Source organism: Perca flavescens, chromosome 20 (genome assembly GCF_004354835.1).
Source record: "Perca flavescens isolate YP-PL-M2 chromosome 20, PFLA_1.0, whole genome shotgun sequence".
Lineage (NCBI taxonomy): Eukaryota > Metazoa > Chordata > Actinopteri > Perciformes > Percidae > Perca > Perca flavescens.
The window spans coordinates 25666882-25692513 of record NC_041350.1 but is presented as its reverse complement, the minus strand read 5'-3'; the positions used below and the strand labels follow the sequence as shown (position 1 = coordinate 25692513).

The 25632-nt window shown below is 41.4% G+C and overlaps 1 long non-coding RNA gene and 5 gene segments (V, D, J or C); all 6 read right to left on the bottom strand.

Moving 5' to 3' along the window:
- Positions 1 to 3594: 3594 nt before the first annotated feature.
- On the bottom strand, positions 3595 to 4115 carry LOC114547198 (uncharacterized). Its single transcript, XR_003691118.1, has 2 exons — positions 4042 to 4115; positions 3595 to 3694 (listed from the first exon to the last, which is right to left on the bottom strand). It is a non-coding gene; the product is annotated as an uncharacterized LOC114547198 (long non-coding RNA).
- A 133-nt stretch (positions 4116 to 4248) lies between these two features.
- LOC114547172 (T cell receptor beta variable 16-like) lies at positions 4249 to 4846 on the bottom strand. The segment is given in 3 exon segments: positions 4249 to 4287; positions 4335 to 4660; positions 4765 to 4846. Coding segments are annotated over 3 exon segments (411 nt in total).
- Positions 4847 to 8300: 3454 nt separating this feature from the next.
- On the bottom strand, positions 8301 to 8815 carry LOC114547171 (T cell receptor beta variable 29-1-like). The segment is given in 2 exon segments: positions 8301 to 8626; positions 8760 to 8815. Coding segments are annotated over 2 exon segments (378 nt in total).
- Positions 8816 to 9612: 797 nt separating this feature from the next.
- On the bottom strand, positions 9613 to 10198 carry LOC114547170 (immunoglobulin kappa variable 1-9-like). The segment is given in 2 exon segments: positions 9613 to 9950; positions 10083 to 10198. Coding segments are annotated over 2 exon segments (396 nt in total).
- A 177-nt stretch (positions 10199 to 10375) lies between these two features.
- On the bottom strand, positions 10376 to 10964 carry LOC114547169 (T cell receptor beta variable 29-1-like). The segment is given in 2 exon segments: positions 10376 to 10710; positions 10871 to 10964. Coding segments are annotated over 2 exon segments (399 nt in total).
- Positions 10965 to 24346: 13382 nt separating this feature from the next.
- Positions 24347 to 24959, bottom strand: LOC114547168 (T cell receptor beta variable 29-1-like). The segment is given in 2 exon segments: positions 24347 to 24681; positions 24824 to 24959. Coding segments are annotated over 2 exon segments (393 nt in total).
- Positions 24960 to 25632: the final 673 nt, after the last annotated feature.

Sequence of the window (25632 nt, the reverse complement as noted above, 5' to 3'; positions counted from 1 at the left end):
CAGGAAAAGACAACAATTATGCCATATTACGATATCCAAAATGTAAGACAATATCTAGTCTCATATCACGATATAGATTTAATATCGATATATTGCTTTACTTCAAAGTAAATGCAGCTGGCTGGAAGGAGTCGTGTCCAATCAATCCAATATCGATACAAAGTGAAAATATTGATACATATCATCATCTTTAAGATGCACCTTTATTTTGAAATTGCCACTTTATATTCTTTTTATTAAAAAGAGTATTTTGTCTTTAAATATCTGGAAGAGCTTAGTAATGAAATAATCAAATCATATTTTAGTTGCTTTTAGTAAATCTACCTATATAAATGTAACTGATTGTGTTAAATGGGCTTATTGTCTCGTATCGGTCGCAGGCCCCTGAATTAAATCAAATCATATCTTGGCAGACTGTGTGATATCAATAAATATCGTTGAAGAAGAATCAATATAATTTCTGTGAGAAAACGTGTGATTTGCACATAGACAGTATATAATGGACCAATAGACCCCGTTGCTCTGGACGGAGACCAGTGAAGGCTATTAGAAGCACTTTTCCGGTGATTGCCAGCTTTACTGCGCAGCTTCCAACAAATAGAGTCTTCAAACATTTCTGATGTAAAGTTATTCGCAGTCAAGTGACGTAAAAAAAAAATGGCGGTCAGCGGAATGCTAACAGGAGGTGATGGCCAGTTAGCAACAAAATGGCGCCACAGATGGCTCGAGTTCTGAAGCGAAGCTTACCCCCTTGGATTTACACCCCTAGTTGAACAGATTATGGTTATTTAGAAAGCACAGCCCCTATAGGATTATGAAATACAGTATTCATGCCTGCATGCAACTTGATGAATTTTCATATAAATAAAGTAGTGATGAGAAAGTGTTAGGGTTGGGCGATGTCCCCTAAATTGGCAGTTGACGATGTTTACAGTAAAACATCGTGATGGACGATGATATCGTCGTCGGTGCTGGGGGGTAGCTCATCTCTCTTTACATAGATATTTTTTTCTAGTACTATGGGCCAACAGTTAACATAGAAACAATTAGAGATACATTTAAATGCCCCTCTGTAAATGGTGCCCTGCTGGTAGGTTTCACAACGTGACCTACTTTCACTTAAGTACGGTGCAGTAAAGTCAATCAGATGTCCGTGATCTGCGTAACGACAGTACAGTGGGACGTTTGCCTTCAACAGAGCGACAGTAATAACCTAATATACCATCATTACTGAGTTTAAACTACATTCTCGATTATGTTTGCACTGAATAACGCATTCAATAAACAGAAACATAACTCTTGCAGCGCACATGGACAGATGCGCAATATTAGCTCACACATAAAATAGCACCCTCGTGAATTAGCCTACTGTTGCTAACGTACATTCATAAATGTCGACAAACTTAGTCCAATGAGGGGAGAAAGGAAAGTGTAATAGCGTTCCACTTTTAACACTTTTTTTTCTCTCTCACTCGAGGCTGCTGTGTCCAACGTTACTAGAAGGTAGAGCGAGCTACAGCTGACAGGGAGAGAGAGAGAGAATGTATCACTACAGCCAATCCAGTCTGCTCAAAGCGATGGTCTTTTTCACAAATAGGTTGCACGTAAAGGGGGAAAAAGTAGCTTCCACTTAAGGAGCCCTATGTCTTGTCTTTGTGTCTTTGCTAGTTTAAGACCGACGCACTTGTCAATTTCCCGTCCAGCACCCGTGACTAGGATTAGTGTGTTTGACAGGGTGGGGGGGCATCACGATGGTGGCTCTCCATCGTGATGTCGGCCAGCCATCACGATGGACGATGATATCGTCCATTGGCACAACCCTAGTTTGTGTGACTACTGGTGGAATATATAAATTGTGCTTAAATAACGTGCCTTATTGAATTAGACTGGAGCGATGAGATATAAACAGTCACATTAGTTAATGTCGGTCTGATTGCATCAAACCAAAATACAACCACAGTAGCAGGTGTCTGGGAGCTTGTCTTATTCAAAACCACTGATGATAAAGAACTGTGTGGAGTTTTTGTTAGGTTCAGAGGGGATATTTGTCAGCGTGCTCTGCTAGCTGAACAGTAGTACACTGCTCCCTGCTCAGGTCCAACCACTTGGATGATTAGAGAGGTGTTTTTTACTGTATTAACCCCCAAATCTCCAGACATATTAAAATGTTCTTTATATGGCTCTTCCTTTGTGGCAGCTTTATAGTACAAATATCCAATGAGTTTCATAGCCGTGTCTCCAGGTGAGCGCTGGTACCAGAGCATCACCCTGTAGTCAGTTTTATCATGGCTGCAGAATATCTCCACTTTGTCTCCAGATTTGGTGATGAGATCAGAGGGAGACTGTTGGACATCAAGACCCAGACACACACCTAGGCAGAGAAAGAAATAACGTATTTATTGTGATAGGTTATACATTTCCACGTTCATACTCTAGGATCTAATTGTATTTAAGTCATTGTGAGCCTGTCCTGTGAGCGATGGAGATCCAACTGAGGCCTCTACTGAAACGTTAAAGGAAGTGAAGATGAAACGGCATCACTGTATAATGTCTGACAGACGATGGCAGCGAATCAAGAGCAGCTGGCTGGGAGGGGTTCTTATTCAAAACCATACATGTTGATCAAAGTTGGTTGAGAGTTTTTGTCTAACGGAGAGGGGATGTTCAGTCAGTGTGCCCTGCTAGCTGCACAGTAGTCCACCGCACTGTGCTCAGGGGCCTTCAGGTTGTATATAACCAGAGAGCTGTTCTTTGCTCCGTCTCCACTCATATCTCCAGTGATGTTAAAATGCTCTTTGAAAGACTTCTCCTGCTCTATGTTGCTGTAATACACATGTCCAATGCGTTTCAGAGCTCGGTTTCCAGCTGATTTCTGGTACCACTGCATGACTGAAGTAGCTCCTTTCATGGCTGCAGACCAGCTCGACTTTGTCTCCAGGTCTTCTGAGAAGTTCTGGAGGAGTTTGGTAGACTTCATCACCCAGACAAACCCCTAGAAAGGAAGACAGACAGAGGGAAAGAAAATGAATGAACCACATAGAAACTTTAGATCAGGTGGTATTCCTGAGTTATAAAAATAATTACCAATGAGCCAAGAGAAAAGGAATAATGTTGGCATGTTGCCCTCCTGTCTGTCTGAATGAACACAGAACACTGAGTGGCTCCAAGCGCTTGACTCCAACAACAGTTCACTAGACTCTTTTATTAATGCCCTCCTCTGTAACCTGCTACATCATATTTCCTAGAGCTTCATGTGTTGAACTGAAGAGTATTTCTGGAACTCCAGCGCCGCCTGCTGGAACGATATCAAAGCAAACATTTGGTTCCTAATCCGCTCACCAAATGTGTTGGCAACCAGTTATTGTTCAGCTGCTCATACTTGTCACATCACTGTGTTTACTGACGGCACAGAAGTACACAGCGCTGTCCTCAAGCTGCAAGTCTTTCACAGTAAGAGCCCCGCTCTCAGTGATTTCTTTGATGGCTGAATATTTGGTTTGAGGAGCCCCCCCGTAGTCTGGCTGTCCACCAACAACTGTTTAGACAACGAGGGTCATGGTCTCCCCTGGACGCTGTCTGTACCAGTACATCTGGTTATGAGAAATATCTTTGTTGTGGCTGCAGTTCATCTCTGCAGATTGGGAAACATAACTCCAACTGATTTCAGGGTGTTGGCTCACATCCTGGCACTGACCTGTGTGGAGAAAATACAACTTTAAATACAAGTGGTTTTCCTTTTAGTACATTTTGAAAAGTTATTATTAATGTACAGGGTGTAAAATCCTTGTTAAATATTTTAACTTTTAGGTCAATATGTTGGATTCTCTTTAATGCTAATGGTGATTTATCTTTATGCATGTAGACAAAAAAAATCAAATGATTTTTACTACTATTACTGAATCTTTGTTAGCCCTGATTTATAGTCAGAATTTGAGACTTGATTTATAGGTCTTCATCAGCCTGTTTTCATGTTATTAAATACACTGGATAACAATAAATCTGTCTTTCACTTTACAAAAATATTAATGTTTAGCCTTGTACCTTGAAGCCACAGAGACGAGACTACAAATGTAATGAGAACTTGAGTCATAATAGTGATCCTGTTAACATGAGACTCCGCCACAGCAGACCTGATGAATGTCTGAGGCTGCTTTTTATAATGGGAGGTGGGAGGTTAAAGGCATCGCTCTACAGAAAGGACCTCCCATTCTAATTTTGGATCTTAATCAGAAGAGAGACCGACATTGGTTAGACAGGCTTATTCCAGGTGCACGGAGGCACTGTGAGCTTTAATACAGAGATAAAGAATGAGTGTGATGAGGAGGTTTTTGTACTGAGGAGCAGTGATATGTAGCACTGTGTAAACTAGCAGCACAGAAGTACACTGCACTGCTGTTCAGGCTGAGTTTTTCAATTGTTAATGTGCAGGTCTGGTCTTTAGCTGCACTCCCTTCTATCTTCACACCCAGACCAGCCTCTGGGTTTCCACTGGTTGTATACATGTATCCCAGGAGCTGCAGTTGTCTGTTTGATTGCTTGTACCAGAGGATTAGGTTGTAGCTGTCAATACTGTGTGAACAGTGGATTTTGGCTGTTTTTCCTTGTTCGTTGTACATTACATTAGCTGGAGTCTGGTAGACTTTGTCACTGAGAGAGGAACCTGTGGAAAAAGTACCAACAGAAAATACACATTCGTATGAGTGTGTGTCCTCATACAAGTCAAAGCACAAGAGTTTGAGATAATGTTTTGAAAACGTACATTACCTGAAACCAGTATGACATTGAGGGCTATGCAGTAGACTACGATCATCTTGTTGTGTTTTAAAGACTGAATTTTAGAACCTTGTTATCTCTACTGTGTTTTTCATCACTGCAGTTCTACTGAATATTGCTGGGTAAACCCTCCCATCAGGAAATCCAACTTTTTTTTTTTAGTCTAGGCGGTGTGATAATGCATTGTCCTCCTCCTGAACTGACACTACACACCACATCACACACTGACATACTGTACTGCCACCTTATGACAGGAAACAGTATGAGAGAGCGCTGAAATGAACTCTGAAACCCAGGCGTTAACGGTAAATTGGAGTATGTCCTTTAGTTACAAGTAAAGCAGAAGTCTTTTTTTTATTTTGTTAGAATGTTAAGTTTGCCCTGACAATGTGTTAACTTTACATTAAGTGAATGAAAATCGTTTTTTTACAATCTTTTTAGGACTGCTCCAGTCATTTCTGACCATACTGTTTAAACCAAACATAAATCCTGTATGTACATGAGGGATGTCACGATACTAAAAATCTAGTATTTGGTACCGTTACCAACAAAATACACAATACTCGATACTAAAGTCGATACCACGGGGTGGGTGTGTGAAAAAATAACATGACCGCGTCATGTCACTCTCTTCTTTTAGTGTTTTCTTTTAGTTTCAACTTTCTGTTATGGTGTGGAGTGGAGGGGGCAAAGAGAGCGTGATGTACAAAAACGTAAACGTCTTCTGGACCCCACAGCCCGTTGCTTTGAAGCCTGGCGTCACCACAGCCAGCGTACGGTACCGTCTTTCATGAGTTCACCCGGAACTCCCAGACAGCAAGCATGTTTAGTTACGTCTGTTTCTCTCTGCCGTTGTTTTTTTTCACAAAGAACCGGTCTGGTTAATGTTAACTGATGTTCTAGAGGTCCCGCCTACCGGCAGGATCCACACAAGAACTCCAGCAAGACCAGAGGAGGAGGACTGTGCATTTTTATGCATAATGATTGGAGTACCAACAGCAGGATCGTTGCCCATTATTTTGCCCATTACCTCACCTGACCTGGAAGCCCTGTCGGTAATATACAGGCCATTTTATTTACCACGAAAACGGCACACTGCCGTCTACATAGCCCCCGATGCTAACGTTAGCACAAGTTTGGCTCACCTGCTAACCGTAGTGAACAAACTGCAGCGTGATCACCCGGAGGGGATAAATATTTTAGCAGGGGACTTTAACAAGGCGTCCTTAAAGTCTGTACTCCGCAGCTTTTTCCAGCATGTAGATTGTGCTACTAGAGGGAAGAACACACTAGACCATGTATACTCTAACATCAAGAAATCATACAGAATTACACCTCTCCCTCACCTGGGCCAGTCAGATCACATCCAACTACTCCTGATCCCAGCATACATCCCGGTCAGAAGGACTATACAGCCAAGTAGGACTATCCAAACCTGACCTGACGCTGCCCTGTCCCAGCTCCAGGACTGCTTCCAATAAGGACATGGTTGTGTGCAGTATGTTACACAACAGAGCCCTTTGTTTATTATTATTTCATCCACTTGTATGCTGCACAATTTACATTCAGGTGTCCAACTGAATGTTTACTCAGAGTTCAATGTTCCTACACTAGTTCAATTATTATTTTGTAAATTCTGTAAATGAAATAAATAAGAACTGTTTTCATTCAACATTCTGCCCATTATTATCATCAGTGATTAAGTAACTCTAAAAAAAAAAAAAAAATTTTTAAAGGATATCGTCTAATTATCGTTATGGTCAAAATAGCCAAAAATATTGCGATATTATTTTTTTGTCCAAATCGCCCACCCCTAGTCGGTGTTGTTCTTCAGCATTTAGCGGCAGTCTAGAACATTTTTAACATTAGGCGTATATACTGCCTCCTTCAGGGCCGGAAGGATTGCATCCCCTGGTATTTGGAAAAATGAGTACAGGCACGTTTTCCGAATTTTGGTACCAAGTTGGTACCGATGTACATGTATCTACATACATGTATGCAGATACAGATTTCCTGACATGCTACCTCTTATTGGCCTGTTTCACCCCTCTATTTAAAAACATCACTGACATTAAAAGACCTTTAACTGCATAAGAAACATTTGTAACTTAGACTAAGTTCTGCCCAGTGTTTGTCTATTAAATTACCTCAATAAGCCAGCAAAAAGCATTCGTTATACGTTAACATGCTTAATGACACTACATGATGATTAAAATCTTTGAAATGTGGTTGGAGCTGGGCAATATATCGCTATTATATCGATATCGTGATATGAGACTAGATATTGTCTTAGATTTTGGATATCGTTATATCGTAATATGGCATAATTGTTGTCTTTTCCTGGTATTAAAGGCTGCATCACAGTAGTGATGTAATTTTATGAACTTACCAGACTGTTCTAGCTGTTCTATTTGCCTTTGCCCACTTAGTTTTATATCCATATTACTGATGATTATTCATCAAAAACTCATTGTGTAAATATTTTGTGAAAGCACCAATCGTCAACACTACAATATTGTTGCGGTATCGATATCGAGGTATTTGGTCAAAAATCTCGTGATATTTGATTTTCTCCATATTGCCCAGCCCTAGTTGTGGTGTTCTGCTTTATGTTGGCTTGTAACAAATGCATTCTCATAAACAATTTTATATGTTAATACATGTTTGGTAATATACAGACATTCATTAAGTGATAAGAAATGATAACATAAAGTGAACTCAAAGCTATCTTACGGTCATTGGTAAAAGGGTCCAGTAAGTGGACCTTGAGTTAAAATGATTTTGTCAAGGTACATTACTGTTTCTATGAACTTTCATGCTTAAACAACATTGAGCTCTTCCACCACTCTCCCTTTCCTGAATAGGTTTGAAAGTTTAGAACACAACGCAATCCATATAGGGACTGTAGAAATACCTGGAAACATGTCCAGTTAGAGTACAGAGTACATGTGGAGTTACATTCATTGTGACATTATTGATCCTGCAAAGGATATGACATTTCTTTTTCCACATGTTGAAATTATCTTTTGCACTATTACTACAAATAATACTGAATGTAGAACTGAAAAGATAACTGATGAGTTGTCAACTATTAAATGAATCGCCAACTATTTTGATAATCAGTTTGATTCATTTTTTTATTAAAAAAAGTAAAAAAAAATCAGTTTCACTGACATACTGTACTGTCACCTTGTGACAGGTAACTATATAACAAAAACTTTTCTTCACTCCTCTGTGACAGTAAACTAAATATCTTTGAGTTGTGGACAAAACAAGACCTTTTGAGGTCGTCCTCTTGGACTTTTGGGAAACACATAATTTCTAGACCAAACAACAATCAATTAATCTAGAGAACATTCAACCGATCAATCGACAATGAAAATAGTCGCAGCCCTACCTGAATGCTAACAGGAATCTACATGTGCAGTTGGTAACAGATATCAGTATCAGTGTTAGTTTAGAGCTCCCTCTGTAGTCCATCAAAGAGACTGTTATCTTCTATTCACATGAGTATTTGTACAGCTGTCTCAGTCACCTGCATCACTGTGTTGACTCACAGCACAAAAATACACTCCTCTGTCCTCAGGCAGCAGCTTCTCCACCGTCAAAGATCCAGTCAGAGCATCGCTCTTTGTTGCTGGAAATTTCTCCTCACTGAAGCCACTTTCATATTTATGTGGGGGAGTTGGAGTTGTGAAAACGATTTGCTTAATTCCCTCCCCTGGCAGCTGTCTGTACCAGTACATCTGGAAAAAAGTAGCATCCTTAGTGTGACTGCAGTTGATTGTGGCCGACTGACCCTCGGGCCTCCACAGCAGAGGCTGCTGGGTGACATCACTCCCATCAATTAGACCTGTGAGGGTAAGAAATAAAAAAAATAAACCGTGACCTCATGTTCCAGGACCACCAACAATCAATATGGTCAGCATCAACTCATTAGTAGCATGTAAAGCTAAAGCAGCAGCTCCTCCTCTAATGTACAGTACCTACAATCCAGAGCAGAGCTGCAGAGGCTCTGATCAGACCTGCTGTCACCATTACTGTGTTGTGAGCTAAATGAACTCCGAGACCAGAGTCCCTGTCAGTCTGTGTGATGGGAGGGGTTACAGCAGAGTAGGGGTGTAAATCACAATAGTTTTATCACAACACGATATTATAGCGATTCTTTGGACAACCATATGATATTTGCTGGTATCTTACTGTAAAGTGTGTCACGATACACATTCAATTCATGGGCCTGCGATCAATATAAGACAATATCATAATTCTATACGGTTACATTTATAGCAACTCAAAAATGCAACTTAAATATAATTAGTCAGTTTTAAAACTCAGCTCTTCCAGGCTTTTAAATTAATAACAATTTTTTTTAAAGTTGTTTTTTTGGTGGCATTTTAGGCCATTATTTGACAGGACAGCTGAAGACACGAAAGGGGAGAGAGAGGGAGAATGACATGCAGCAAAGGGCCACAGGTCGGAGTCGAACCTGCGGCCGCTGCATCGAGGAGTAAACCTCTATATATGGGCACGCGCTCTACCAGGTGAGCTACCCAGGTGCCCAATAACAAACTATTCTTGGAGAATCTAAAATAAAGTGGCTTTTTACAGGTGATATGTATCAATATTTCACTTTGCATTGATAATATTGGATCGTTGATCATTGAATTGATATTTTAATCTGGATAGATATATCTTTACACCCCTACAGCACAGATATGAAGAGTTATAGGTGGAGGTGACTGTATGATGCGATGTTCTGTGATTGTACTTGAGGTCCCCCTACTGTACAGCAGATAAACTGACTCACTAATAGAGCCAACGGTGCTCTGGGGTTTTTGTTCAGCTGTTGAATGTGTCTGTATCACTGTGTTCACTCACAGCACAGAAATACAAGCCTTTATCTTCTGGCTCCAGATTCTTCACTGTGAATGTCCCACTCTCAGCTTCAGTCTTGGTGGCTGAGAATTTCTCTTTGCTGAACTCTCCAAAATCATGATCTTTGCTGGTGGTTGTTGTGAACACTATCAGTTTCATGGTTTCTCCCGGCCGCTGTCTGTACCAGTACATCTGGTAATAGCTGCCACCCTTGGTGTGTCTGCAGCTTATTGTTGCACTGTCGGTCTGGTTTTTCCACAGTATGTCCGGAGTCTGGGTGACATCACTCCCATCAATTAGACCTGTGTGTTTTAACAGTTAACAGGTTAGTAGTTTAAAGTAGATTGCTTTTAAATTCATTGTCACCCTCTGCTGCCAATCTTAAAATACTGTAACACTATAATGAAACAATGAGTTCTTAATGTATTATTCACCTTGTATGCAGAGCATTGATATTAAAAAGCTGAGGCGTCCATGTTTGATAATATCCATATTCTAAAACTGAGAGTGTCATATACTGTACGTCTGTCGGTGTGGTTACAGAGATATGAAGAGCTGCAGGTGGGAGTGTCTCTGCCGAGTGTGACCTTCTCTGATCCTGTTAGCTGCTCTATCAAAACCCACGTGGTGAATCAAAGTGTAACTGAGTATTTGTGGTCCTTGAGGTCCCCCTACAGTACAGCAGATAGACTCCCTAATAGAGCCAACGGTGCTCTGGGGTTTTTGTTCAGCTGTTGAATGTGTCTGTATCACTGTGTTGACTCACAGCACAGAAATACAAGCCTTTATCTTCTGGCTCCAGATTGTTCACTGTGAATGTCCCACTCTCAGCGTTAGGCTTGGTGGCTGAGAATTTCTCTTTGCTGAACTCTCCAAAATCATGATCGTCGATGCCGAATCTTGTGAACACGATTAGTTTCATTATTTCTCCTGGCAGCTGTCTGTACCAGTACATCTGGCTGTAGCCAGCACCCTTGGTGTGGTTGCAGTTCATTGTTGCATGTTCACCCTTACTTTTCCACAGTATGTCAGTCTGGGTGACATCACTCCCACCAATAGGACCTTTGTGTAGAATAGAAAGTTATCAACTCATAAACTTTTACTCAGCATTCCGTTAACGGAGATCACTTTCAACAAAACGGCAATCAATTAAAATTAGAGCAAAAACATGAAAAAGTAATTAAATGTAAAGTTGTACATAGGTGATTTTATTGTGAATTACCTGTAGTCCACAGCAAAAAGACTGACAAAGTAAGGAGGTATTGGTTGGTTATGATGATACTCATGTTCTGTTAGACAAACTACCAGTCTCAAGTAGTGACAGAGACATGAAGAGTCGAAGGTGGGAGTGTCATTGCATTAAAGTGTAGATAGGTGGGTGTCTAAGTGGTACAGTAGGTCCCCCTACCGTTAATCACTGCCATGACATGCTACCTGTAATTAAGTTCAGTAACATCGATAAGGCTGAGGAAGACAAATATTATGTGATGTATTTTGTGATGATCGTGGAACAGAATATGGATGATATTTCTGTACTAAAGAATGTCATGAGGGATGAAGACTTATTACAAAATGTGGGGATGTGTTTTTTTTTTTTTTTTTTTTTTTTTTTTTTTTAATAAACCTGAACAGACTGCAGGAATCAGAACAGTTTGAATATGTTTTTTTTTTTTTTTAGCTCTCTCTGTAGTTCCAGGTCCAGGAGACACTATCTCAAAATTGATGTTCTGCACATCCAAGGTTGATAACGAATGTGAAATTTTGGGCCTATAACATGACCTCCGATGGGCTCAAAATTGTGTTTAAAAATAAATAAATAAAAAGGTGATAAAATCTTCAAAGGCTCTGTTTAGATGGAGGCTGGCTGCAGGTGTTCAAGAGACTCAACATGTTGTCTGTCTGCAGACTAAGGAGAGTTTTTGTATTGACTTGAGGAGAAGGACAGGAAACTCAAGGAGTCAGAGAAAGATGAAGAGATCCGCCTTCTTAAGGAAGGTTTGACCAAAGAAAAAAAATCTCACAGAGGCAGTGAAAAGCCACTGGAGTTCAGAGTTCAAACAGTTCAATGCATCCATTAAAGAGGAGAACAAGAGGATGAGACAGGCCTGGCAGGACGAGGTCAGTCTTATCAAATTGAAAAACAAGGATTTAATGTTGTAAAATTTGTTGATGTTGAAAAAGAAGGATATGATGTTGAAAAAGGATTTGATGTCGAAAAAGAAGGATTTGATGTCAAAAAACAAGGATTTGATGTCAAAAAACAAGGATTTGATGTCAAAAAAAGGAGGTGATCTCCGAGAGACTGCAGCAGCTGCAGAAAAAGAGCAGAGAGATGGAGGATGGGTGGAACATCAAGGTGGCTCAAAGAGAAGAAGAACTGGAGATCCTCAGAGGGCACAACACTGACCTCCAGGTTCTTCAAGTCAGCCTCCAGGAGCTCGCCCAGAAAAGTGACAAGGAGAAGACCAAGCTGAGAAGACAGGAAAAGAAGGCACAGAAGGAGGAACTTAAAAGACAGAAGAAAGAAAAGGAGGAGATGGAGAAAAGAGACAAGAAAGCGAGGAAGCAGGAAGCAAAGAGAGAGAAGAAAGAGAAAAAGGAAAATGAGAAGAGAAAGGAGGAGGAATTTAAAAGACTTAAAAAAGAAAAAGAGGCGGAAAAAAAGCATGAGAGGAGAGAGAAGTAACATCCTTTCTTTCCTCCTTCCCCTTCTCGTCTCCTCTCCTATTCCCCCAGCCCCTTCCCCACCTACTACCCTCTACCACCAGACTTGTGTGAAGTCTTGTGTGAACTCGGCATTCTCTTCTCCATCTATCTCCCGTCCATCCTCTCTCCCTCCTCTTCTGAGGCCACATGGCAGCTCAGTGATTGGGACTGCAGCCTCACAAAAAGGAGAAGCAAGCGTGGCCATACTCTGGCTGATCCAGTTTATTACCACTCTCCAAAGACTAGCAGGTTCCACTAAAGAAGAATATTGTTACTCTGGGTGATCCAGTTTATTACCACTCTCCAAAGACTAGCAGGTTCCACTAAAGAAGAATATTGTTACTCTGGCTGATCCAGTTTATTACCACTCCAAAGACTAGCAGGTTCCACTAAAGAAGAATATTGTTACTCTGGGTGATCCAGTTTATTACCACTCTCCAAAGACTAGCAGGTTCCACTAAAGAAGAATATTGTTACTCTGGGTGATCCAGTTTATTACCACTCTCCAAAGACTAGCAGGTTCCACTAAAGAAGAATATTGTTACTCTGGGTGATCCAGTTTATTACCACTCTCCAAAGACTAGCAGGTTCCACTAAAGAAGAATATTGTTACTCTGGGTGATCCAGTTTATTACCACTCTCCAAAGACTAGCAGGTTCCACTAAAGAAGAATATTGTTACTCTGGGTGATCCAGTTTATTACCACTCTCCAAAGACTAGCAGGTTCCACTAAAGAAGAATATTGTTACTCTGGCTGATCCAGTTTATTACCACACTCCAAAGACTAGCAGGTTCCACTAAAGAAGAATATTGTTACTCTGGGTGATCCAGTTTATTACCACTCTCCAAAGACTAGCAGGTTCCACTAAAGAAGAATATTGTTACTCTGGCTGATCCAGTTTATTACCACTCTCCAAAGACTAGCAGGTTCCACTAAAGAAGAATATTGTTACTCTGGGTGATCCAGTTTATTACCACACTCCAAAGACTTGCAGGTTCCACTAAAGAAGAATATTGTTACTCTGGGTGATCCAGTTTATTACCACTCTCCAAAGACTTGCAGGTTCCACTAAAGAAGAATATTGTTACTCTGGGTGATCCGGTTTCCTGCCACACTCCAAAGACTTGCAGGTTCCACTAAAGAAGTGTAGGGTTACTCCGGGTGATCCGGTTTTCCTGACACAACCGAAAAATGATTGAAATAAAACGACAACAAAAGAACAAAATTGAAAAAAATTCCCTTATCTGTCTATTTGTCTTTTAAAAACAGGTTGTTTTTAAACTAACACAATCATGTTGAAAACTCGACAGCAAAGGTTTTATATATTGAACTTCTTTTATTTTCTGTAAACTGAAGCCGGTCTCTCATTTCCAACTTAACACTATATGAAGTGATTCTGGAGTCTGAAGGCTTTACTGCAGCTGCTACCTTTCTTACAGCAGGGACATTCTGCCCTCCGTTAAATAAACTTTAGACTTTGGAATAGTTCAGCTTGTCGATGAGAAGATATGTATTTTAGGAATTATGTATTTAACTGAAATCTTTTGTCAAGATACAGTGGGGGAAATAAGTATTTGACCCCTTGCTGATTTTGCAGGTTTGCCCACTTACAAAGAATGCAAAAATCTACAATTGTAATCATATGTACATTCTAACAGTGAAAGACATAATCCCAAAGAAAATTCCAGAAAATCACATCATATGAATTTATTAAAATTGATAACCATCTGATGAGGAAAAACAAGTATTTGACCCCCTGGACAAACAGCAAGTATTCTGGCTCCTACAAGCCAGTTAGTCTTTCTTTAAGACAGAGCCCCAATCCGAACCAATTATCTACATCAAATACACCTGCCTCACCTCGTTACCTGTATAAAAGACACCTGTCAACACCCAAACAACCAGCATCCAACATCACCACCATGGGCAAGACCAAAGAGCTTTCTACGGACATCAGGGACAAGATTGTTGATCTGCACAAGGCTGGGATGGGCTACAAGAGAATCGGAAAGCAACTTGGAGAGAAAAGATCAACTGTCGGTGCAGTTATCAGGAAATGGAAGAAGCACCACACCACCGCCAACATCCCTCGGTCTGGGCCTCCACACAAGATCTTGCCTCGTGGGTGTCCCTGATCATGCGAACGGTGAGGAATCATCCCAAAACCACAAGGGGGGAACTGATGAATCAACTGAAGGCAGCTGGGACCACAGTTACAAAAGAAACGTTGGTAACACACTACGCCGTCATGGATTGAAATCCTGCAGCGCACGCAAGGTCCCCCTGCTCAAGAAGAAACATGTACAGGCCCGCATGAAGTTCGCCATTCACCACCTGGACGACTCAGAAGAGGCCTGGAAGAAGGTGATGGGTCAGATGAGACCAAAATAGAACTTTTTGGCCTCAACTCGTCGTGTTTGGAGGGCAAAGAACACAGAGTACAACCCAAAGAACACCATCCCCACCGTCAAGCATGGTGGTGGCAACATCATGCTTTGGGGGTGCTTTTCAGCCAAGGGGACGGGACAACTCCATCGTATTGAGGGGAGGATGGACGGGGCCATGTATCGTGGAATTCTGGACCGACATCTCCTTCCCTCAGTGAGAGAGCTGAAGATGGGTCGAGGATGGGTGTTTCAGCACGACAACGACCCTAAGCACACCGCCAAAGCAGCAAAAGAGTGGCTGAAGAAGAAGCACATCAAGGTTCTGGAGTGGCCTAGCCAGTCTCCAGACCTGAATCCGATTGAAAATCTTTGGAGGGAGCTAAAAATTCGTGTTGACAGGCGACAACCTCGGAACCTGAATGATTTGGAGGCTGTCTGCAGGGAGGAGTGGGCCAACATCCCTGCCGAAATGTGCACAAACCTTGTCACCAACTATAAAAACCGTTTGACATCTGTGCTGGCCAATAATGGCTTTTCTACAAAATATTAACATGCTGTTTGTCCAGGGGGTCAAATACTTGTTTTTCCTCATCAGATGGTTATCAATTTTAATAAATTCATATGATGTGATTTTCTGGAATTTTCTTTGGGATTCTGTCTTTCACTGTTAGAATGTACATATGATTAAAATTGTAGATTTTTGCATTCTTTGTAAGTGGGCAAACCTGCAAAATCAGCAAGGGGTCAAATACTTATTTCACTGTAAATCTTTTTATATTTTTACTTTTGATTCCATGATTGAAAGGTTAAACATTTCAATGACTAAAACAACACTAAAAAGCACTCAGGGCTGCAAAATACTGCTACTGTAATAGCAGAAACTGGTACTATCTATCTATCTATCTATCTATCTATCTATCTATCTATCTATCTATCTATCTATCTATCTATCTATCTATCTATCTATCAGGGGTGTTCTGGTAGCTAAACAGCAGCTTTAAAGTAGTTTTTAAAATGTCAAACTATCATACATTGGATTAAAAAATAAAATGGCTTAATTAATTTAAGTGTTTATGTTAGGATTTTTTTTTAGCAGTGGGGGCAGGTCAGTCCGAACAACAATTTTCTCCATATCGCCCAGCTCTACATACAGAATTGTTATTTATAATTCAAATATTAAATCACCAGCAACTTAGTTATACATCTTTCAAATTAACAGGAGATGGAACTCTCCGGAAATTGATGATGGAGATGCTCAAAGATGACAACTCCGATGATTTCAGATTATAGGCAGCTTTATTCAATATTGAACAAGATTCTCATGAGGGAGAGCGCCCAGCCATGCACCGCTGCACAGACCCAAGTGCTCTCTCCGAACTTCGGATCGACCTTACAGTCTTATAGATCCTGAAACTCACGTCTGGAAACCCTCATCCATGATATTATCCTAATACTGACAGGTTTCGATGCTCTGATAGACTCAAGCATCCTGTAGGCCCCCTCCAAAGGCCATCTGTTACTCAATTAGTTACTCAATCAGTTACTCAATCAGGGCCTCTAATTTGTTATTAACTTAAACATCTGAACCAGATCCCACCATCGCACGCATAGTGGCCTCTTTGCTTCCCTGTGACCTTCTCCCTCGATCGTTGTAACACATTATAGAACATATGAAATATGAAAATACATTTGAGTACATGCAGGCTTGATTATTTCACCTATCAAAGCGTAGGTCAATAGCTTTAACGAGAATTCCAGGATATAACGTATTTTGTATATGAACATAGAATTGAATAGATCGGCCCCATCGTCACGGATACTCGATCGGGCTATTTGAGTCCGTATCGGATTGGTGCATCTCTACAATACAATAAAATGCATAAATACATTACAGAAGTAGCAGAAGCATGTAAAAACAATGAGAGTATGTAAAGGAAGGTGCCAGAGATGAGGTGGTATGATTACTCATGTTAGCAAACTTGGTTTGATTTTAAATTCAATAGGAAGACTATTCCAGTAGTTGTGGCTCTGACTCGAGACCCAAACTTGCTATGTCTGATGTACAACACAGTCCCTCTGGTAGTGACCTTTGTTGTCCTGCCGCTTCTATATACCATGTGATCCACTCACATCCAGAGTTTAAAATTGACAGGGATGTTTCTTTTTACTATTAAATGTAAACCTTAAAAACGGTTCACTCATGGTGCGCCCATGTGCAAAGGCTCAGTCCTTACCGCAGCAGCTGTGGGTTTGATTCCGACCTGTGGCCCTTTGCTGCATGTCACGCCCCCTCTCCCGTTTCCTGTCTTTAGCTGTCCTGTCAAATAAATTCTCCCGGAAATAATCTTAAAAAGAAAAGAGCGTAGTCTCAGAAGAGGTCACAATTGTGCCAGAACAGTTGATAACATCTTAAGTCTCAGTTGGAGCCTGGCTGCAGGTGTTCAAGAGACTCAACATGTTGTCTGTCTGCAGACTAAGGAGAGTTTTTGTATTGACTTGAGGGGAATCTGCAGCACTGTGCCGACTGGCAGCGCAGAAATACACACCGTTGTCATTTAATGACAAATTAGAAACGCTGAGGCTGGAATGTGTACTGCCAACTCCATCAATGCTGATTTTTCCTTTCACGTCGTCCTCGGGGTATGGGTGGATCACATTCAGATATCCCAGGAACTTTAGAGCTTTCTGTTCGTCCTGTCTGTACCAAAGAATGTTATCATAATTTGTTATGCTGTGTGAACAATTGATCTCACTGGCAACCGATTCACCACTTCGCTTAATGATGAAAGGAGGCGTTTGGAAGACACTGTTGGTATTAGAGGCACCTGTGGGGGAAAAAAACAGACACGATTTTAAATACTGAAATTATTAACTGTGCAGCGTCTAACTCTTTTTGGAATATATATATATTTTTTTTATTTCTCACCATTATTTCCCGGCAGATAAAGAAAACAGAATGTAAAGACCATACATATCATGTTAAAAGAAGATGAGATTTGACGCTCAACTATCAGCTCTCCTTTCCAGTCCTGACAGCTCAGCACCTGTGGAACAGAGTGCATCACTATTTACAGTTCAATGAACAGGGGTGGTGTCAGAGAGGGCTCTACGTCACAGCTTTATCAGGAGGGAGGAAGTAGGGTTATCTAGTCTAGTCACTGGAAGTGTAGGTTGGGATCTAGAGCTGGGTATCGCCAATGATTTCCTGAATTGATCTGATTCCAATTCACAAGGTTCAGATTCGATCACATTTTCGATTCTAATATCAATTAGGGTAGGGAAATTTCATATACAATACCAGTTTTGCTTGGATATAAAAGATTCTCAGAACTGATGCTGCAAATTGTACTGCAAGCAAAAAGCAACCCCTCAATTCTTTTTTTTTTTTTTATAATGCACCAGGTTAATGTATTAAGAATTGAACCCCAAAATGTTTGTTTAAAGTGCATTTTACTTAACAAGACTAACATTATATGAACATATTTAACATAAAAGATTGATTTCGAGATTTTATTAGTCGATGTCAGATCACTTGATTGATTGGTTTAACCCAGTCCTATTGACATCCTCATTTCATTTGTTGAGGTTTGCTACCCCCTCCTGGTGTGAAAAATACGGTAAGTTGCTTGAGTAGGAAGGCTTGGAGGTGTTTTTCAAATTTTACAGATATTTACGTACTCTATGGCTGATAGTTCAGATCGGTGCAGCAGTTTGTGGGAGTGTGACATGATTTGGTACCCGCCTCTCCTCTAGAGTAACATATCTTTGGTCATTAGCGTTTTTGTCATTATCCGATGACTGTAAGGGCGTTTTCACACCAACAGCCTTTAGTTCGGTTGAATCACCCTAGAGTTCGTTTGCCCCGCTGGTGCGGTTCGTCAGGGCAGGTGAGAATGTGGCATTCGCTCTCGGGTGCGCTCCAAAAGCGGACCGAGACCTGCTTGAAGAGGGGGTCTCGGTACGCTGGCAGAGCAGAGCGAAGTCTCGGTGACCAGAGCAGACGTAGTTACATCTCTCGCAAAACCATGTCTGATAATTTTAATGAAATGAGCTGGTTTAACCATGGAGATGCAAGAATGCGCTAGTCCGGAACACAGGACCTTCTTCCTGTATTCTTCCTCCCGCCCCCAGACACATCGGACCAATAAGAGGGCTGGACGTTCTTGCGTGATTTGTAATGGCGCATTTTGGTATGCTTGGATTTTTCCAAGTGTGAAACCAGACCAAACCGACCGAGGGCAAATCGCTCCAAGTTTACTACCTCACCAACTGATTCGGACCAAAGCAAACAAACTACTGGTGTGAAAACACCCTAAGGTTGCGTTACACCAGCCTCGTTTTGTCCGTTTAAAACCCTGGAGCATGTGGTCAGATAGTCCGGTTTGTTTGGGCTGGTGTGAAAGCTCATCCGAACTCTGGAGCGGATCAAACAAACTAACTCTGGTCCGCTTGAAAACGGGAGTCTCGGTTCGCTTCCAAGTGGACTAGAGTTCGGTTGCCCTCAGGTAAGAATGCGAACCGACCCAGATACAGGAAGTGAACCAAACACAGAGCATTTCCTAGCCTGCGATTTCAATCTTGCACACAATTGACCACACATCGCTGGTTGTCTGTGTGACCTCATCATCTCCCTCCTTCACTCGCTGTGTGTCAGCTGCTCATTGTTTGCCTTCTTCTGAATATTAAACACCAAAGCAGAACCAGGAGACCCAAGACGTTATAAATGTGGTGTTACTCCATTATTCCTGAGACCAGAAGTGTCTGCATGCTGTTTTGGATATTTTGTCCAATAAACAAGCAACCGTCTTGACCGCGTGGCGTGTGTTTACAGTGTTTGGTGCGTTTTGACGTATTGCCGCGTGAAAGCAAACCGAACCAAATGAAAAATGCAACAATGTTGCAACGTCACCCCCAAATTGCACCGAGAGGTGGGAAAGCGCGTCATCCTGCCCAATGTATTTTAGATTCTAACCACAGGCACATGAAGACAGAACATGGATAATTATTTTTCATTATTCTGTGTTCTTCATTCAGTTCCATCACGGCCTTTATTTTTAAGGGACTCTCAGAGGCTTTTAAATAATTATGAATGATTAAGATAATATGTTAACTATTCTCTCATCCATGTAGTTCATTTGCAGTCCAAATTTACAGAAACTCGTTAAAATAGCTCAAAACCTGAATTTTTACAATGTCAAACCGGTTAACTGTGCCACAGCACAGAAATACAAGCCTTTCAGTGTTTCCTCTAGGATTTCTTTTACCAGTGGGGGCAGATCTGTCCGAACCCCTCCCCCCCCCCCGCCGCCAAATGTTTTACATATTAAACAGACATTCGCTGCAACACAAACAGATATATTTATTCACCTCTATTCAACACAATGAGGCATATTTTCATTTTGTTTTGATTGAACTGTATTTTTGAGAAACTGTAGGTCTACAAAATGAATTTTACAAGAAATTCTTCATAGGGAAACCAAAACCCAAAGTAGGCTATAGTATGAAACCATTCATAATGAAACTAATTGCATATTTACCTCAGTGGCAAAGTTTGCAGCCTTGCTGTGTGCATTTTATTTTTCTTGGCTTTTGGAAAAATAACTCCAAGGCTCGGCTATAGGGGAATTCAGAAAGAGGTGGCCCATTAATGCTGAGTAGCATACATGCTGCTAGATGGTCCCCCTGTGGCCTGTTCTTTTACACTAGAATGGCCAGGACGGTCATTTTGACAGTTTTGAAATTTACATGTGTAATAAATTTGCTAAATAGAAAAATACAATCCTGCTGGTACCTGAATTTTCCTAAAAGTCTGTATTTTCATTTAAAATTTTTATATACTGTACATTACACAAAAGGCAAAGAAAATGCAATCACTTTGACCTATTTTGGCCATACACATATCATCTTTTGCGTGGTAGAAGATGCATCTTGGTAGCTTAGTAATAATCATAGTCTCTGTCAGAGAAACGTAACTAGCGGTCTCGAGTAACAAGTGCGGGCATCACCGATGGGCCGAAGGCAAAGCCAGAGTCGGTAACGTAGGCTACGGCGTGGATGGACTCAGTACTGAATCAGAAGAAAAGCACCGGGTGATCGCTCTGTGAAAGGCGCGGTGTACACGTAGATGGCCGGTAGCTGTCTACGTGTTCATATAACTTTATACATGCTACAACTGGCTGGAATCATTACACACATCCTCTCCAAGGAGTGCACCAGCTGTAAAATGTCCCGGAGGAAGTTCATGCAGCAACTGGCAGAGGAGCTGAGAGCAGAGTTTATGGAGGAAAAAAAGGGAAGCGGCACATGGTCCAAACAGCACTGTGCACCACAGCAGACACCAAATCGGAGGCAGTGCCAGGTTAGGTTAGGTTATAAATGTTCAAATAACATACTTTTAATTATTTGGCTGTGAATTATGTTGAATGAATTTGTTCATGAATGTATAAAATAATCACTGTTTAGCCTACTCTGCCATGATACGATATCAAGGGCGTTGTATTGAATCAACAGCCACGTGCAACTTAGCTAGCAGGTGAAGGTGAAACTAAAAATGTGCAAGAACTAGACTAATACAGGCTTAAATTAATTGTGGCAGGAGAAATCTAACCGTGAATGTCCCACTCTGTGTCAGGCTTGGTGGCTGAGAAATTCTCTTTGCTGAACTCTCCCAAATCATGATCGTTGTTGCCGAGTCTTGTGAACACGATTAGTTTCATTGTTTCTCCTGGCAGCTGTCTGTACCAGTACATCTGGAAGTAGTCAGCACCCTTGGTGTGGTTGCAGTTCATTGTTGCATTGTCGCCCTGGTCTTTCCAAAGTAGGTCAGTCTGGGAGACATCACTCCCATCAATAAGACCTGTGTGTAAAAAAAAAAAAAAAAAAAAAAAACGCTCAGAAAAGAGTGAGAGAAAGAAAAAGGAGAGGTCGCAGTTCGGTTGAGATTGTGTGTGTGTGCGTCCTCGAAATCTGACCACACAAACGCACGTCGCAGAGCTACCCACACCTATGTTTCTACTGTTGCTTAATTAAATAAAACCTTAAAAGAGAGAAGTTGTCTGAGTCCGTGTTTTAAACAGACACACCTGGGGTGAAGTTAGGAACCAGAATCAGCTTTAAATCCAGTCCTAATGTATTCCTCACTAACACGGGCCCAATTATAGTAACTACATGAAAACTTCACTGTTGTCACATGAAATGTCGTTTGTGTTTAGCCTACATCATCAGTTTCTATCATGTGAAATAAGAGGCCAAGCCAGCCTGAAGCTGCAGACAGATGCTCCCCAGCAGTAAGCTCCCCCTGCTGCTCATAAGATGCCTGTGCACCCCTTTCGTTTCAGACCCTCCCACCAGCCTTTGGGCCACGCCTCCTCATTTACATTGACATGTGTCAAGTCCAAATGAAAAGGCAATGTTAAATGGAAATTGAAATGCCAAATATTAAATGAAAATTAAAAGCCAATGTTAAATTGAAATTCAAAAGCCAATTAAAGCTGCGAGCAGCGATGGACGGGCCCTCGCACCTCTGCGCGCGTCGGGTTACCGGCGGACGCCGCTTGCGACCGCGCATTTGCGCGGCACTCAGATGCCGCGAATCGTCAACAATGAAAATGGAACTTCCCGCCGAGTACAACAATAGCTCACACAAGACTCTACGTCATACGGTTCATTAGCTGTGAAAAGGGGCGTGGCAAAAGCGTAGGGGGCGGGTCAAACCATCACCAATTAAAAAGGAAGTCTGTGCTGAGTTCAATGATACCTCACACAAGAATCTACCTTAGATGGATCAGCATTTATTCAAAAGGGCGTGGCTTCAACATAGGGGACGGGCCAAACCATCACCAATGAAGAAGGAAGTCTCTGCTGAGTTCATTGATACCTCACACAAGGGTCTATCTTAAATGGTTCAAATTTTAAGAAAGGGGGCGGGGCTTAAGCATAGGGGGCGGGTCAAACCATCACCAATGAAGAAAGAAGTCTATGCTGAGTTCAATGATACCTCACACAAGGGTATACCTTAAAAAGTTCAAATTTTATGAAAGAGGGCGTTGCCTGAGTAAGTGGGCGTGGCCATATTATAGGGGGCGGCTCAGTATCACACGTAGACCACACATTCTGAGTTTCATGCAAATCGGATGATGTTTGTCATATAAGGCAGATTTCCTGTTGCCAGCGGGGGGCGCTATGACCAAAAGTAAATTTTGGCCTGTAGGTGTCCTCAGGCCTGGACCCTTGTCAATTGTGAGAAATTTTGGGAAGACACGACAACGTACACTCAAGTTACAACAACTTCTTTGTTCATCGCTGAACACTCAAAATGGCTGCCACGCCACGCCCACACCGTCTGACAAAAAGTTTTTCTTTTAATAACTTTTCATCGTTAAGGTGTTGGGATGGTACAGACCAAGTTTGAAGTCCATCAGATGAAATCTCTAGGAGGAGTTCGTTAAAGTATAGCACCTTGACTTTTAGGCCTACTTCTTGTTGCCACTAGGGGGCGCTATGACTTTAAGTAAATATCAGCCTTTATTTGTCCTCAGGGTTGGACTCTTATGAATCCTGAAAAGTTTTGAGGTAATCGGACAACGTACACTCGAGTTACACCCACTTCCTGTTTCGGCGGCAAAACGCACAAAATGGCCGCCCCGCCACGGCCACGCCCTATGACGAAATTTTTTTCTTTTAACAACTTTTCATCTTTAACATCTTAAGATGGTACAGACCGATTCTGAAGTTGATCGGATGAAATCTCTAGGAGGAGTTTGTTAAAGTACGACATGTGGAAATGGCCAAAATCGCACTAATTTCGAACATTTAATTCAAAATGGCGGACTTCCTGTTGGGTTTAGGGTATGGCTCTAATGACATTTTTTGTATATCTTGACATGTTACATATGTATACCAAGTTTCGTGAGTCTACGTTAAACGCACTGCAGGGGCTCAATTTTCGTAACTTTCTAGGGGGCGCTAGCGAGCCATTTTTGTGCGCCTATTCCCGAAACCCTTAAAATACGTAAATTTTCACCAGACTTGATGCGGCCGCCAAATTTGGTGAGTTTTTGAATATGTTAAGCCCCTCAAAAAGGCAATTCATTTGACGGGAAAATAATAATAGAAAAATAATAAGAATTCCTTCAGTTTCAATAGGGCCTTTGCCGGTGTCGGCGCTCAGGCCCTAATTATGAATAAATATTTCCTCCATAGGTGAAATCATTCCCATCAATAAGACCTGCGTGTGAAAAACAGTGTTACCTGAAGTGAACATGTAAACTTGTGTACTGCAGAACCTTAACAGCAATTTTGAACTTGTTATCTCTCTATTAGTCGTGTAAGTCATTATTGTGTTCTGGTTTCTTTGGACTTTACCTTTCATGCAGAACAGAAACAGTACCAAGCTGATGAGAGCGTGTTTGTTGTTGTCCATGTTCAGAAAGTCAGAAAACTGTCAGTGTAGTCACAGAGATAAAGAGTTGCAGGTGGGAGTGTCATATATTGTGTGGCTTCTGATCAAAAGTGTAACTGAGTAGTTGTGGTCCTTGAGGTCCCCCTACAGTACAGCAGATAAATAGACTCACTAATAGAGCCAACGGTGCTCTGGGGTTTTTGTTCATCTGTTGAATGTGTCTCTATCACTGTGTTGACTCGCAGCACAGAAATACAAGCCTTTATCTTCTGGCTCCAGATTCTTCACTGTGAATGTCCCACTCATAGCATCAGGCTTGGTGGCTGAGAATTTCTCTTTAGTGAAATCTCCAAAATCATGATCGTTGTTGCCGAGTCTTGTGAACACAATTAGTTTCATTGTTTCTCCTGGTAGCTGTCTGTACCAGTACATCTGGAAGTAGCCAGAACCCTTGGTGTGGTTGCAATTCATCGTTGCGTTCTCCCCCTGTTTTTTCCACAGTATGTCAGTCTGGGTGACATCACTCCCATCAATAAGACCTGTGTGTGGAAAAATGGTAAACTTAAAAGTGAACAGGTTATCTTGTATACAGCAGACCATTTAGTAAATTTGAAATTTTCCTTGTTATCTGTCTGATAGACGTTTAAGTCAGTATTGTGTTCTGGTTTCTTTGGACTTTACCTTTTATGCAGAGCAGAAATAGTACCAAGCTGATGAGAGCGTGTTTGATGTTGTCCATGTTCAGAAAGTCAGAAAACTGTCAGTGTAGTCACAGAGATAAAGAGTTGCAGGTGGGAGTGTCATATATTGTGTGGCTTCTGATCAAAAGTGTAACTGAGTATTTGTGGTCCTTGAGGTCCCCCTACAGTACAGCAGATAAATAGACTCACTAATAGAGCCAACGGTGCACTGGGGTTTTTGTTCAGCTGTTGAATGTGTCTGTATCACTGTGTTTACTCACAGCACAGAAATACAAGCCTTTATCTTCTGGCTCCAGATTCTTCACTGTGAATGTCCCACTCTCTACTTCAGTCTTGGTGGCTGAGAATTTCTCTTTGCTGAACTCTCCAAAATCATGATCTTTGCTGGAGGTTCTTGTGAACACGATTAGTTTCATTGTTTCTCCTGGCAGCTGTCTGTACCAGTACATCTGGAAGTAGTCAGCACCCTTGGTGTGGCTACAGTTCATTGTTCCACTATCCCCCTGTTTTTCCCACAGAATTTCAGTCTGGATGACATCACTCCCATCAATAAGACCTGTGTGTGAAAAATGGTAAACTTAAAAGTGAACATGTTATCTGGTAAACAGACCATTAAGTCATTTTGAAATTTTGAACTTGTTATCTCTCTAATTGTCGTGTAAGTCATTATTGTGTTCTGGTTGCTTTGGACTTTACCTTTTATGCAGAGCAGAAATAGTACCAAGCTGATGAGAGTGTGTTTGTTGTTGTCCATGTTCAGAAAGTCAGAAAACTGTCAGTGTAGTCACA